This window comes from Macrotis lagotis, chromosome X (genome assembly GCF_037893015.1).
Source record: "Macrotis lagotis isolate mMagLag1 chromosome X, bilby.v1.9.chrom.fasta, whole genome shotgun sequence".
NCBI lineage: Eukaryota > Metazoa > Chordata > Mammalia > Peramelemorphia > Peramelidae > Macrotis > Macrotis lagotis.
This window is the reverse complement of record NC_133666.1, coordinates 74,818,036-74,834,081: the sequence shown is the minus strand read 5'-3', so window position 1 is coordinate 74,834,081 and position 16,046 is coordinate 74,818,036. Positions and strand designations below refer to the sequence as shown.

The 16,046-nt window shown below is 43.9% G+C and overlaps 1 protein-coding gene across 3 annotated transcripts in view; it reads right to left on the bottom strand.

The window, feature by feature from the left end:
- The window catches only part of NHSL2 (NHS like 2), an 80,125-nt gene that overhangs the window by 18,061 nt on the left and 46,018 nt on the right, over positions 1-16,046 (bottom strand). For all 3 annotated transcript variants that reach the window (XM_074201675.1, XM_074201676.1, XM_074201674.1), the window contains exons 2-4: positions 8,787-8,942; positions 4,844-4,977; positions 4,149-4,344 (exon numbers count right to left, since the gene is read on the bottom strand). In XM_074201675.1, coding sequence (XP_074057776.1) covers positions 4,149-4,344; positions 4,844-4,977; positions 8,787-8,942 — 486 coding nt within the window. The remainder of the gene's footprint in view (positions 1-4,148; positions 4,345-4,843; positions 4,978-8,786; positions 8,943-16,046) is intronic.

Genomic DNA, 16,046 nt, shown 5'->3' with positions numbered 1-16,046 from the left:
ATCATTTTCTGGCTTAAAACTCTTCAGCAAATGATTCCTCACCACCTACAGAATAAACAACATCTCACACTTCACTATAACCTTTTGAGCATTTCTCCCTCCCACCACTCACCTACAGGAACCTGCCACTCTAGCCAACCTGCACCATTCACCTTTTGCCCAAAATAACTAGGGCTTTCCTGCTACCACCCTCTTACTTATTCAGGTTCCTTTGCCTGGAATGCCCTCCTTTCCATTTCTGCCTCTTAAAATCCAAGCCATCCTTCAAGTCTCAGCTCAGATGCTCCCTTGTCCATAAGATCTTCTCTGGTACCTCTAGCCAGAGGTGAGCAGTCCCAGGCCTGAATCCTCAAACCACTGTCTACTTCTCATATGAGGCTTTCTCCATTCTCTGTTGTGATGGTTCTCTGTGTATTTTTCTTGCCTGCCCTACCAGGTTCCAGACTATATCTCATAAAGACCTGTAACAATTTAAATGCCTAGCACTGAACTGTGCACTCACAATGGAGAATATCTGCTAAATTAGTCATTAATGAAAGAAATGATAGCAATATTCCATCCTGCTCGAGACTTAGACTCCTAGTAGTGAGTCTGTAAGACAGTGCTAGAGGTATGTAGACAAAACTACCTCTGGGAGGGGTAGTACATGAGTAGGCAGGAAAACCAAACTCAGGGCTGAAAATTGAATAAAAGTTCATTGAATTTAGGGGCAATGTAGTCTGAAAATGTCAGAGCAAACATGAACCATGGATTGAAGGAGCCTCAAGGGGTTAAGAAGGATTTGTCTCTAGAGAGAAGCTCCAGGGACTGAGGGCCACTCATTGAACATAGAATGTCACAAGAATCCTGAAAGGCAAAAGGTAGATACCCTAAGATACTCTGTGTGAATTCACTTTACTTATAAACCTGAGGGTGTTGGGCCATGGCAAGTCAGTGTCCAAAGTTCAAGAATCTCAATAAAAATCATGAGAGCAAGTAGTACTTGACCTCAAACTCAATTACAAAGAATTAATGGTTAAAATGACATGGTTCTGTTTAAACATTAGAAGAGTTGTGATCAGTGGAATAGATTTAAGCAACACCCAGGAGCAATTGCCATTGAACACTGTTGCAGCAACTACATGGAGCATTGTTCAATAAACCCAAGAAGACAACTATTCAGATCAGGACCCCTTGGCTACAGAAGAACTGCTGAGAACACTAGAAAGTAGTTTAGCAGGAATTGCGTTAATGCCAACATTTCACAACATGGGCCACAATAAATTTCGGATGGATATTCAGATTAGCTATAAAAGGTTATATCATAAAAGAATTAAAAGATGCTACCTTGTATAGGTGGATGGGGAGTTAGGAGGAGAATTCTTAAATAATTATAATAATTGTTATAATTAAATAAATGATTTTATAAAGTTATAAAAATTTTGAAAGGCATAAAATCAATGCAACTAAAATAAGAAATGAAATTGTCAATCAGGAAAAAACTCTTTGCAACAAATATCTCTGATAAAGATTTGATATCTAAGCTGTATAGAGAATTGATACAAATATATAGGAACAAGAGTCTTCAGCTTGATAGATAATTGGTTAAAGTGTATGCTAAAGCAGTTTCAGAAGAAGTATAAATTAATCATTTAATGAAAAAAATGGTAAATGCTAGAAGGACTGTGGGAAGAAAGGCACACTAATACACTGTTGGGAAACCAATTTGGAAGTGGATCCCCAAAGTTGTTGAACTATCAGGCACTTTCTACAAGGGGGCCAAAAGTCAGAGAGAAAAATCCCATATATATACAGATATACATATAGGGCCACTTTTGGTGGCAAAGAACTAGAAACAAAGCAGGTACATAGTGATTGGAGAATGACTGAACAAACTGGTTATGAATATAATGGGATATTATTGTGCCCTAGGAAATTTAAGAATATAGGGAAATTTGGAAAGGCCTGTACAAATTAATGTATGCATTAATTCAGAAGAGCCAGAACAGTTTATAGACCCTCTAAAATATAGTGTTATGCAAAGGAAAACACCATGGAAAAATACCAGAACTATGAGCAATCACGACTTCATAGGACTGATGGTGAAGCATCCCTCCTGGGAATGGATAAAGGCAAAGCAACAAGTCTCTATACCAACTGTTTGGATGCACGGATTCCAAACCCTGGCATCTCAGAGTCTGAAGGACCCTCCAAGGCTAGTTAGTATCACCTGGATCTGAAGAACAATCTCCACTGTTAACACATCTGACATGAACATCCAGCCTCTGCTTGCAGGCCCTTAAGAAGGGAAAAGTCACCCCCTTTTGAGGCAGGTCTTCCCACTCTGGGACAAGCAAGTGCCTCTTAGAGCAACATCAAATGAGTCTCCTTGTGGCTACTCCATATGGCGGCTACTCCATATGGCTCCTGGTTCTGCTCTCTCAGGCTTAACAGAACAAATCTATTCCTTCTTCTACCTAACGTCCCATTTCCCCATGACTTCTCCAATTCCTTCTACTCTAGGTATTCCTAAAGCATGAACTCAAGGCTCTTCACCATCCTGCTCCCCCATTCCTCTATATTCATTCCATCTCCTCACTGTCCTTCCTAAACTGTGGCCCCAAGAATTGAACCCTATATCCTATATGTGGTTGACCAGGGCAGAGCACAGAAGGCCAGCGGCCCAGTTCCCTGATTCTTGATGTTGCAAAGATAACATTGGCTTCCTTGGCCATTATGTAAAGTGAGCTTGGAGCCTCCTAAAGCCACCGGCTCCCTCCCCATTGCTCTAGCATCCTACTCTCTTCTGCTTTTGCAGGAAATTTTTTGGAAACCAAGTCTGTCCTTCTATTCACTGAAATGAAGAACTGCTTGCTATAGTTGGCAGTGGTTAGAAGCACCACTCTCAATTTGTTTCTTAATATTCACCTTCCAGCAAACAAAAACAGATGAGTCGAACATAGCATTAGGAGAACCAAGGTGGTATCTGAAAATGCCGACTGTCTAGTTCAGAATAGTGACTATATGTGTTGGAGAAAGATCATAGTAGCAGAATGATGTGACTTCGTGGGAGAAAACAAGGGACAATATTACAGATGGCAAGATCCCAGTTTGGAAAGAAAGCCTGTAAACATTACCTCGTCCGTCTCCATCAAGCCAGGTTGTTTGGGTTCTCCTGAGGGTATCCACACTCTCTAGTTCTTTCCTGATTTCTCTATGTCACCAGCCACCAACAAATCTGGGTGAATATTTGAACCAGCCCCATGTTCAGAGAGAATTACTTTTTCTCTGTCCCTGCGGTCTCATACAAATCCTCACCCAGAGAGTGCCCCTGGCTTTGCCCTCAGAATGGAACTGGCCTTGCAGCTCTGATAACCCTAGACCAATAGGCACTAGGGGAGGGACTGAGCTTCACTTGGCCCCCAACCTGACCATAGAATCACAAGATCTCATGGTAGGAAGAAGCCAACTCAGAATGAGGCCATGATGTGATATGGCAGCCTAAAAAGCAACAGTGTCAGTTCAGGTTGCAACAAAAGGCCCAGTGTCCAGGACTACAGCAGTTACCCTGCAGTTCTGAGGGTCATATTCAGAGGAGGGAGACTAAAGAAAGAAGGAAGAAAGGGAGAGAAAAAGGAAGGAAGGAAGGAAAGAAGGAAAGAAAGAAAGAAAGAAAGAAAGAAAGAAAGAAAGAAAGAAAGAAAGAAAGAAAGAAAGAAAAAGAAAGGAAGGATGGAAGGAAGGAAATAAGGAAGGAAGGATGAAGAAAGTGAAATCTGGCTGTAGTCTATCTCTATCACTTGGCTTTACAAGGTGGTCAGTGTTCTCCTCCCATAGTCCAAGATCTGCTTCCCCATGGAAGATTTCATTGAAAACAAATTCCAGAATTCCCTAATTTGAAGCTACTTTCTATTCTCCAAGGAGGACACAGATTCTTAAATTGCTTGCGAGGTTTTGGCAGCAAACTTCTGTCTATTTGGCCGCTGGCTGACCTGGAATGGTGTGGCAGTGCATTCAGGTCATTGGGATGGCAGCAGAATTACCCTTCAGCTCCTGGCTGTCAAGTCTAAGGAATATCAGTTGAGAAGGTGCCACCCCCTCCCCTGCTGACTCAGTCACACTGGGTGGGTCCCTAGGGTTAAGACAGAGGGATCCCCAGGAAACTCTACCAGAGACATTGATGGGCACGATGCTGCCTTGGGTGGAACAGGATGGATGCCACCTCTTCTCCTCCAGGATGGGTAGAGGGAAGGGTCTGCTCCAGGTGTTTGGCTTGTCTGGAGAGGCAGGCAGGCTCAGGGAAGACTCAGGGGGCCTCACACCCTGAGTGGTGGTCTTGTCTCCGTTCCCTCTTCGGCTTGTGGGCTATTAAGAAAAAGGCCAATGGAAACAGGGTAATGGCAGGTCTATGGGGCTGACTGGGGAAGGAAATGGTCCCCAGAAGGTGGCTGATTAGTTGTGCTTTGGGGAATCACTAAAGTGAAAGAAGGATGGGAGAACTATCTATTGTGGAATCTCAAAAGCTATAAAATCTAATCTTATTTTATAGATGAGGAAGCTTAGGTGAAGAAAGGGGCAGCGACTTGCCCAGGATCACACAGTTGGGATTTGAACCCAGGTCTTTTTGATACCAAGTCCTTCCCAATATTCCTATACCACTATGGTGCCTCTCAATGAGTCCTTGGCAGCTGAATGGGCCCTTTCACTGGGAGCCTCCTCATGGGCATAGGACAGAAGGATAAGAGCAGAGGGCTCTCTGTTCCTTCCTGATAGGCCAGAAGAACAGAGGTGGCTCTTCTCTGCCATGGGGGGGATAGGAGGGGCTAACCATGGTCCTGGTCAGTGAAAGAAGGCTGAAACTCACCATCAACACCAACTCCAAGCGCTTGGCTGACTGAGGCCTTGAGCTGAGGGCAGGCTCTGGGGGGTCGTCAGCGGCTGGAGTGCGGAAGGTATGTCCAGAAATCCTGGCTTCCAAGTACTGTTGCTCATATTCTTCTGCAAAAGACAAGGTGTGAGGACAAGCACATGGGAGTTAGACCCAAGGAGCAGGGCTGTGCCCAGCTTGGCTCTTGGAAAGTGTTATCTTGGTGTTCCTAGATTCTAGTTCCAGCTCTGCCATTTCTTGGCTGTAGGAGGGACCCTTGGAAAGGTCCCTGCCTCTCTCTTGGAGCCTCAGTTTCTTCAGCTACAAAATGGAGGGAAGTTGGATTAAATAGGCTCTGATGTCACTTCCAGCTCTGAATTTCCAGCTCTGAATTTCAGAGCCTGTGATCCAATTTCTGCATCCCTTTCCTCTGAAAGGAGAGGAATCATCCTGCTCTAAACATCGACTGGGCAACTTTGCCTCCTTGTTTCCTCTAGCTCAAACTTGAGCTGGGGAGGGAGCCATGAATGGCACCTGGGGGAAATGGCCTAAAGGTCACCTTTGACTCCTAGGACAGCTTGTCATGAGGAGACAGAGACCCTAGGATATTGTGAAAGGGAGGGAGGAAGGTCACTCCCTTCTATCCAATAGTCTTCTATTTCAACTAATTCTCATTACTTTGACTTACTCAGTGCTAAGCTATTGTTGTGAAGTAGCAGTTCTGTCCCTGGTCTCTGGGTGAGGTGTCCTGAGGCACAGGTCCGTCACCAGGCTCAAACAAACAGCCAATAAGCACTTGGCTCCATCATGGCCCATCATGGGGTACATCCTTCCATCTTTAAAATTCACTTCAAAGGGGCAGCTAGGTGGTGTAGTGGATAAAGCACCAGCCCTGTAGTCATGAGTACCTGGGTTCAAATCCGGTCTCAGACACTTAATAATTACCTAGCTGTGTGGCCTTGGACAAGCCACTTAACCCCGTTTGCCTTGCCAAAAAAACCCCTAAAATTCACTTCAGTAGCTGGGCCACTCCATGCTGACCCATTCTCTCACTTGAGGGTGCCATGGTATGATTCTATCATTGTATGCCATTAAGGCCAAAGAGTTGGAGAAGAGCCTCCTGTCAACAAGGGGGTCCTGATCATGGCTTCTGTGGGTGCCCAGGAGACCCATGAAGGTCAGAACTATTTTGGGAAGGATATTGCAGCCTCAGAGAAGCCCCAGTCAGGAGAAGCCTCAAGGAGAATGGGGAAGAAAAGGGTCAGTTCTGGGGATCACTTGGGATTCAAAGGTGACATATACAAAGGTCCTGACTGGGGATAGGGGTTGGGGGAGAGGGTTCCTAACATCTGGAAAATGCCTGGCTGCATTTATGCCTGGCTTTAGGAAGAGGAACCCCAGTGCTTGGCCAGTGGCCAAAGGAAAAATGGCAGCCATGGAAGCCCCTGGGGGTTTCATGCTCTCAGGCTCAGAGATTTCAAGCAGGAATAGACTCTAGAGGGAATTTACTCTGCTGCTGCAGCTGTTGTTGTTTCTGTTCAGTCACATCCAATTCTTTGTGACCCCGTTTGGGGTTTTCTTAGCATAGAACCTGGAATGCTTTGCCATTTCCTTCTACAGTGCACATTGGGACAAATAGGGTGAAGTGACTTGCCCAGAGTCACATGGCTAGCAAATGACTGAGGTCGCATTTGAACTCAGGTCTTTCTGATTCCAGGCCCAGAGCTCTATTCACTGGGCCGCTGAGTTGCCTCATTTACTTGAGACCCCTCATTTTCTAGAGGAGAAAACTAAGGCTCAGAAAGGAGAAAGGACTAACTCCAAGTCACATGGATAGTAGGGTAGCAGAAACCCAGGTCCACCAACTAGACAAATTGTAGGCTTTTTCTACTGTGTCTTACCCTGGGAAGCACTGCCCTTGAACAGGTGTAGCCCCATGCTACTGGGGATGGGATGGGCTTGTGTCATCCCCTAGATGAAACCAAGTCATCCATGTTGACATCCCTTGGGGAAGGTGGGGTAGCAAATTTGGCTTTTCATTCTTTGTGCCAATAGGTCCTCTCACTTTTTAAAAAACATTTATTTATTTAAGGCAATGGGGTTAAGTGACTTGCCCAAGGTCACAGAGCTAGGCAATTATGAAGTGTCTGAGGTTAAATTTGAACTCAGGTCCTCCTGACTCCAGGGCTAGTGCTCTATCCACTGTGCCACCTAACTGCTCCCAGTCCTCTCACTTTTGAGCATTTAACATTCACCACCCTGCAGTCCCTTTAATAAGATTTCATGGCACTTACCGTGAATCAGTCAGGTCCATTACTGACATTTTGGGAAAAACACAGGTAGAATACCAGTCCCCATCATGGAGCAACTTATGGTTTAGGCGGGGAAACAAGATAGACACACAAGAATGACCAAATCAACCCAAGAACAATGACAAAGCATGAGGGGGTCATAACAGGGAGTAGAGACTCTCCATATATGGATAAACAGACGTATACAGAAACACAGATGTTTGCATATGTGTGTGTGTGTGTAAGGGATGAAAAGCAAAGCTGGTTGGAGGGGAAGTGGGGGAGTCACTGGAGACTTCTTGGAGGAGGGGAGATCAGCTTGACCTGGAAGAAAGAAGGGTGGATGGTCCAAGGAGGAAGTCATTTTAGACTAGAAGAAGAAAGAATATATGCAAGAGAAAGTGAGGTGTCCCTGCCGACTGGGATGGAAAAGGTCCCATTAGGGACTAGGAAGACAGAAAGCTGGGTCAGTTGACAGAATTTCACCTTGATCTGATAGTTCCTGCTTCCTGAGACAGCAGCAGTGTGTGGAGGGTGGCCTGAAAGCAAAGAGGAGGAAGCACTGACTGTTCGAAGGTCTTTGGGGACAAAGTTGGAGAAAGGAAAAGCAGTAGCAGCATCTCAATGTTGATCCCTATGGGCTGAAAGTGGGCAGGGGCCACATCTCCTTGAGGCCTAGGTCTAGGTCTCCCAGAATAGCCGTGTTACAGGAGGATGGGAGTAGTGCTGTGCCTTGGAAAATGAGGATTCCAGACAGGGTTGCCATAGCAACAAGGACCCCAGAAGAGGAGGGGAGAAGGGAGGCAGCAGCAATAATGAGTACTGTTCATGAGTATCAATGTGGTGGCATCTTGAGTGGGTGCTGGGAACAAGCCAGAGTTGGGCGTCAGGTGCTTGGCAGCAATCTGGGGGTTTGGAGGTTGGGGGCGTGTTCAGTGCAGTCCAGGAGAAGGCAGCAGAGCTAAGAACAGGGTGGGAGACCTCCCCCCAGCCTGGAATCATCCTGACTTCTAGCTTTCCCACACTGAGCCAGTGAGGCAGGGACTGCCAGCATCATTCTATCCAATTTGGCGATATGGAAACTGGCTCAGAGTTCGATGATTTTCTCTAGGTACTGACTGGGGTCAGGATTAGAGCCCAGATCCCTCCTGACTAGTCTGGGTCTATGGAAGTCTGAGGTGTCTCTTGTTCCCCATGCTAGCCAAGCCTGCTCAGATTTGGCAGGCCAGAAATGCTGACAGCCTTCTTTGCCCCAAACCTGCACAAGCTCTCCACATTGCCTCTTAGCCAGGCCAGGAGCATGTGTGGGGCATGAGGACAGAAGAGTTCAGGGCTGGGCAGAATCCTAAGGCAGAGGTCATGGCCTCAGGTGGCCTCTACCAGCACTTCACTGAGGGTCTTACCAGACATCACCTTGCCCCCACACCTACATCTGAAGGAGCAAAGCACTGCCAATTATCTAGCTTTTTGGAAGATGAAGCGTGGACACCAGCCACCGACCACACCTCTCAACAACGGTGCTGCTGCCCCCAAACACTGAGGCCACGGTGCTTGGAACTTGGCCTGGTGACTGAATCCATGGGATGAGCTGCCTCTGCTTCCTCCCTCATGGGGCCCTCCCCCCTGGGCCCTTCCCCTTGCAGCAGTACCTTGCAGCAAGCTCTGAAGATTAAGCTGAGCTTCCTGATGCAGCTCCTCCACACCTGGGGGCCGGCTGGAGGAGAGGAACACATTCACTGGCTGTTGCCATGACGACTTGGGGTGGGTAGCTGTTTTCTTATTCTCCAGACCCAAGTTGGAGGCAGCTAGGGAAGAAGAGCACCAAGTGAGCCTTGGAGATGCTGAGCCAAGGATGTGGGGAGGCCACGTGATGAGCAGAATGCCATCGCGATGAGCATGGTCACCTGGAATACTTCGGGAGGCTCCAGCATTGGTCTGAAAGCTTCCCAGAATGCAGGGCAAGGCCAAGTGCTTCTCAGCAGGCACAAGGAAGGCCTGGCTTGGCCTCTTCATCCTAAAGAGCCAAAGAGAGAGAACCCAGCTCCCTTTCCTCAGCTTCCACTGCCTAATTCAGTAGCCTCTTTGGAACAAGAAGAGAAACATTTTTTTCCATCCCCTCATCCATCTATTCTCTTATTCTGAGCACAACTGGGAATTTTGCTACCTAAGACCGGTACCAAGCATTGGGCCTGGGAAAAGTGAAACAAAACATAACCTTAATTGGGGCAATTGGGGGAGATAGACATACCACCACATCAGCTAGCAAGCAGTGAAGCCACTTCTAGAGAGGGGGAAGAGCTCCCTCAAGCTTATCATTTGGTAGTTTCCTATTTTCATCAATTAGTCTTGATAACTGAGCCCTCTAAATTCAGCAGCTCTGCAGTGAATGCCCAGTAGCCCCACCCTAGTTATGGTTCTGCTCTGTCCTTCACTCATGTAGCAGTACGTTCAGTGCCAGTGAGCTGGGCACAAAGAATGATGCCTCTCACCGAGCTAACAGCCCAGCAGGGAAGAAAAAACAGACATAAATAACCTTCGTTTCAACTAGAACATTCTAAGTGGGTTAGAGAAGTGGTCACAAAGTACCTGGAACATTTTGGCAGGGGATGGGTGGGAGGAAAAAAAGCTATTTTTGACTAGGAGAAGACCAGCACCTCCACCCCAGCCTCCTAATGCCTTACTCACTATAAAAGCTGCAAAATAGCCCACCAAGGGAGAGAGGACAAGTTGGCTATGACTAGATGGACCAGTCAGGGCTTGGGAGGGTGGCTGCATATAACATCAATGTCCTGAACTTCTGGATAAAAATGTGGTTCTCATAAACAAAGATCTGCTCAGTATTACCTTGCATACGAGAAGCATTTTCATAGTGACAAGTACACTTATCTAATAAACATACACACAGAATAACTCATTTCCAGAAACACACAACAGAGGCCAGATATTGTCATGAAAAGAGCATGGAGTTGGAGTCCTGGAATCACCACCCCCTTCCCTAGACCTAGAGGTCTTCAAACAAACTCTGGGATGTTGAAGAAGAGATTCTGGCTGAGGTTTGGGCTGAATTCAACAGCATTAAAGTCCCTGCCCACTGAGTTTCTGGGATCCTCTACTCATCTTTCTATTCTTTGTAGTCATTGATTCATCCATCTGTTCATTCATTTTTTTATTTTATTTTTTTAGGTTTTTGCAAGGCAAATGGGGTTAAGTGGCTTGCCTAAGGCCACACAGCTAGGCAATTATTAAGTGTCTGAGGTTGGATTTGAACTCAGGTACTCCTGACTCCAGGGCCAGTGCTCTATCCACTACGCCACCTAGCTGCCCCCATCTGTTCATTCTTTTATTCATCTACGCAACAAATATTGAGTATCATGCTTCTGACTTCCAGTTAGCATGACAGTGGGAAAGGCCATAGAGGAGCCAACTCTCCTACATATTCAGCAGTGATCTCAAATAGGCACTAGATTGAAAAATGATCAAGAAATCCAAAAGAAGCATCAGTAAAGCTCTTTCAACAAGACTAAGATCACCCCAAAAGAGAACTAGAAACTAAGTGCTCAAAGAAGAATCTTCCCAAGAAAGCTGACATATGTTCAAGTGAATGGGCCTGCAGCAAAGGACCAGGGTGAGCCTGGGTGGGATAAGGGAAATGGGACTGAAGGCAGCACCCCTGAATAGGGACAGCCAACTGCAGAGCTCTGACCAGGGTCAATGAAGTCTGCCTGTGTTCTGAGCAAAGATACATCAAGGGAAGGGGAAGGCAGTGGAAAGACACTCCATTTCAGGTTTAACCTGTCCATGAGTGCTGAAGGGGAACTAGCCTAGCTCTGGCCAGAATCTTAAATTAAAAACTGAGAATGGAGATATGGTTAAACACAAGAAGATTCTAGACAGTATGAAGAGTATTATGGAACAAGAGATGCCCAAGAGGTAAACACAGAAGAAAAAAGTAAGAACACCACAAATACAAGCAATGTCTCAGGAGAAAAACTGGGTTGACCAGGATTACAAGAATTCTTGGGAAAAAATTAAGCAGGAGATTTTTAAAAACTAAAATGATAGGTAAAATAAAAGCTCTGGAGGAAAGAACTAGAAAGAGAATAACGAACTGAGAACAGAAGGTAGAAAACATGTCCTTGAAAGTTAGAATGGATCAAAGACAACTCAAAGACTGAAAAAAAAATAGAAGAAATGTTTAAAGTTATATATTCTCAAAAACAACTGACCTGGAAAACAAGTCAAGGAGTGACAATTTAAGAGACTCCCAGAAACCATGACCAAAAAGCAAAAGAATATAAATTTTCACAAAATCATACATGAAAACTGCCCAAATTCACCAGAGGGCAAAGGAGAAATAGAAAGAATATGGCAGTCACTTCATGAAAGGAGCCCCCCCCCCAATGAAAATTCCCAGGAATGTCAAAGTCATAGCTTCCAAGTAAAAGGAAAAAAATACTATACGCAGCTAGAAAGAAATAATTCAAATACCAAGGAACTAGTCAACATCACTAGATTTGGCAGCAGAGACTTATGGGAGAGATCTTGCAACATGATATTTCAAAAGGCAAAAAAGATAAAGGTTTACAACCAAGAACAATTTACCTGCATGCAATCCTACAGGTGAAAAAGAATCTTAATGGAAGAGATGGGATGAAGAGAAATTCTTAATTATAAATACAGGAGTTAAGAGAAACCTAGAGGGATGGCTAGGTGGCATAGTGGATAAAGCACCAGCCCTGGAGTCAGGAGTACCTGGGTTCAAATCCGGTCTCAGACACTTAATAATTACCTAGCTGTGTGGCCTTGGGCAAGCCACTTAACTCCATTTGCCTTGCAAAAAAACCTAAAAAAAAGAGAAACCTAGAAAAACAAATACATTGAAATAACTGAAAGTCATATCCAGGAAAAGAGCTTAGACTTTATTTTTAAAGAAATTCTCCAAGAAAATTGCCCTGATATCCTAGAAGCAGAGGGCAAAATAGAACTTGAAAATATCTACCGATCACCTCTTGAAAGAGATCCCCAAAGAAAAACTCCCAGGAATATTATAGCCAAATCACAGAACTCCTAAGTCAAGGAGAAAATATTACAAGTAGCCAGAAATAAACAATTCAAATATCATGAAGCTACAGCCAGGATTACACAGGATTTGGCAGTGTCTACATCAAGGGCTCATAGGGCTTGAAATATAATATTCCAGAAGACAAAAGGCTTGGATTACAACTGAGAATCAATCATTCAGCAAAAATGAACATCCTCTTTCAGGGGAAAAGATGGACATTTAACAAAATTGGTAACTTTCAGACTTTCCTGTTGAAATGACCAGAGCTGAACAGGAAATTTGATCTCCAATGTACAGGACTCAGGTGAAGCATGGAGAGGGTGGACAGGAAAGCCAAATGATGAAGGATTTAATGATAATGTTGAATTGCTTGTATTCCTGAATGGGAAGAATATACTGATAACTCATATGAAACTTCTCATTTATTAGGGCAGTTAGAAGGAGCCTATATAGACAGGACACAGGAGGGAGCTGAATATGAAGGTATAGAACATTATAAATATGGAGTTAATGTGTAAGAAAGGAATGTATCAAGAGAAGGAGAAATTAGAAGTAGAATGGGCTAAGATATTTCACCTAAAATAGGCAAGAAAAAGCTTTTGCAAAGGAGTGGAAGAGGGGAAGGCAAGGGGGAATGAGTGAGCCTTCATTCTCATCAGAAGTGACTCAGAGAGGAAATAACATACACACTTGATAGGGTAAGGAAATCTATCTTACCCTAGAGGGAAACAGAAGAGGAAAGAGATAGGAGAAAGAGGACAAGATGAGGAGTAAGTGATAGAAGAGAGGGAAGATCATGGGAGAGATAGTCAGATGCAACACACTTTTGAAGAGGTACAAAGTAAAAGAAGAGAGAGAATAGAATAAATGGGGGTGGGGAGGAACAGGATGGAGAGAAATACAACTAGCAATAGCAATGTGGGAAAAATACTGAAGCAACTTCTCTGATGGACTTCTGATAAAGAATGTGATCCATCCCAGAGACAGAGCCGAAGGTATCTGAACACAGATAGAAGTATATTTTTTCCCCTTCATTTTATTTTTCTTGATGTTTCTTTATCTTTGTGGGGGGGAGGGGATTATGTTCACTTTTACAACAAGACTACTGTTGTAATGTGGAAACAAATAAACAAACAAATAAATAAATAAAATGTGAAAAAAGGCAAAAGAAATAACTGGAAGTGTCTAAACCAGAGGTGTCAAACTCTCTAACCTCTAAACTCTCTAACAGATTCACAAGTAATTGGGAAATGGTAAATAAAGGAAATAAACAGACCATACAACATATATGATGTTCATTTGTTGTTTTCTTTTTTTCTCTTTTCTCTGCCTATCAGTTCCTTATATTTCTTCTGCCTCCCTCTTCTATCCTTCTCAACTCTTTTCTCCCATCCTCTCCTGTCTTTCCCTACCCTTCTAGGTTTCCTCAACTGTATAGAAGCTGTCATACTGTTTAGCTGTTCCAGTATCCAGCATCTAACACAGGACATTGCTCATACTAATATTTAAATGATGGTCAGGTCCATAGATCCCAGTTATGAGAGCAAGAATTCACTATTCAACAAAAGCTATTGGAAAAACTGGAAAGTAGTTGGGTAGAAACTAAGTATAGACCAACATCTCACAGCACCAAGGTAAGTTCAAAATGGGTACATGATTTAGATGTAAAGTGTGAAATCATAATGGAGCATTGATAGGAAAAGAATTCATGATGAGAGAGAGGGGGTGAGGGGAGAGAGACAGGGAGAGAAACAGAGGTAGAAAAAGAGAAGTTCAGATGAGATAAAATGAATAATTTTGATTACATAAAATAAAGGTTTTTTTGCAAGCAGTGGGGTTAAGTGACTTGCCCCAGGTCACCCAGGTAGGTGATTATTAAGTGTCTGAAGTCTGATTTGAACTCAGATCCTCCTGACTCCAGGGCTGGTGCTCTATCCACTGCGCCACCTACTTGCCCTGCCCAAGGAAATCTAATAAAGTTAAAATGAAAAGAAAAACAATAAACTGGTGGGAGGAATCTATAGTAAGTTATTTTGATAAAAGTCTTATTTCTAAGATTGAGTCATATTTACAAGAAAAGAACCATTCTTAATTGATTCTCACAACAATCAAGCAAACAGAGAATGATATAAATACATGTAATCAACAACTTGGTGGAGTAGATACTAATATCTTCATTTTATAGATGGGGTAAAAGGATGAGAAAGCTTAAGGAGATAGCTGCTCAAGCCCAAAGGGCAACAAAAATGTGCATACCCTTTGATCCAGCAATACCACTATTAGGTCTATACCCTGAAGAGATGATGAAAAAGGGTAAAAATATCACTTGTACAAAAATATTCATAGCACCTGTTTGTGGTGGCAAAGAACTGGAAATCAAGTACAAGTCCCTCAATTGGGGAATGACTTAGCAAACCGTGGTATATGTATGTCATGGAACACTATTGTTCTGACAATTATTTTTTTTTATTCTCATTTTGTACAAATGTTTTTTTACATTAATAAAATATTCTCATTTACAAGTAAACAAAATACCCCTCCCCCCATGAATATAGATAGACTTGCTTGGGCAAAAAAAGTAAAGGGGAGAGAAAAAAAATTAAAATTAAAAAAATAATAGTAATAATTGTAGGTATGGCCAGGTGGCGCAATGGACGAAGCACCAGCCCTGGAACCTTGAGCACCTGAGTCCATATCCAGCCTTGTAAACCCAATAATCACCCAGCCATGTGACATGCAAGCCACCCGATCCCCACTGCTCTGCAAAAACCAAAAAGAAGAAAAAAAAGACCTAAAATAAAATAAAATAGTAATAATAGTAGGGGTGGCTGGGTGGCAGACAGAGCATTGGCCCTTAAGCAAGGAGCACCTGGGTCCAAATCTGGCCCCAGACACCCAAAGATCACCCTGCTATGTGGCCCCAGGCACTCCACCCAGCCCCACTTGCCCTGCACCCTCCCCCAAATAATAATAACAAAAAATGTGCTTCAGTCTTTGTTCCAACACCAACAACTCTGTCATGGGTAGATCACATTCTTTATGATAAGTCAATCACAAAAGTTACTTCCATATTTTTCCACCGTTGCCATTGCTGATTGCAACTCCCTCCTTTCTTATTTCTCCACTACCATGTACTATATTTTCTCTCTCCTTTCACTCTGACTCTGCTGTAGGGTCACTGAGTGGCACAGCAGACAGATCCCTGGTCCTGGGGCCAAGAAGCCCTGAGCCCCCATACCACCCCTTAGGCCCAGAATCCAATTGGCCCTATGGTCCTGGGCAGGCCTTCCAATCCCAGCCCCTTGCAAGAAGTAAAAAAGAAAATGTGTTATATCTGACCACTCTCCCACCATGGTCCATCCTCTCCTCCTTTATTCACATCCCCACCCCTTCCCCCTGCTCCCCACTCTTTCTTACTCCAGATGTCTATACCCCATTGAGTATATTTGCTGTTTCCTCTCCTAGCTATCTCTGATGAGAGCAAAGGTTCCTTCATTCCCCCTTGCCTCCCCCCTTCCATATCATTGCAATAGCTCATTGTAATAAAAAAAAATCTTATTATGTGAAATATCTTGGACTATTCCCCCTCTCCTTTTTCTTTCTCCCATTACATTCCCCTTTTTTTTTCTATTGACTCCATTTTTACACCATATTTTATCTTCGAATTCAGCTTTCTCCTGTGCTTCAACTATAAAAGCTCCCACTACCTGCTCTATTAACTGAGAAGGTTCATATGAATATTATCAGTATCATTTTTCTATACATCCTCATTAAGTCCCTCATATTTCCCCCCCTCTACTCCAATCTCCATGCTTCACCTGAGTCCTGTATCTGAAGATCAAACCTT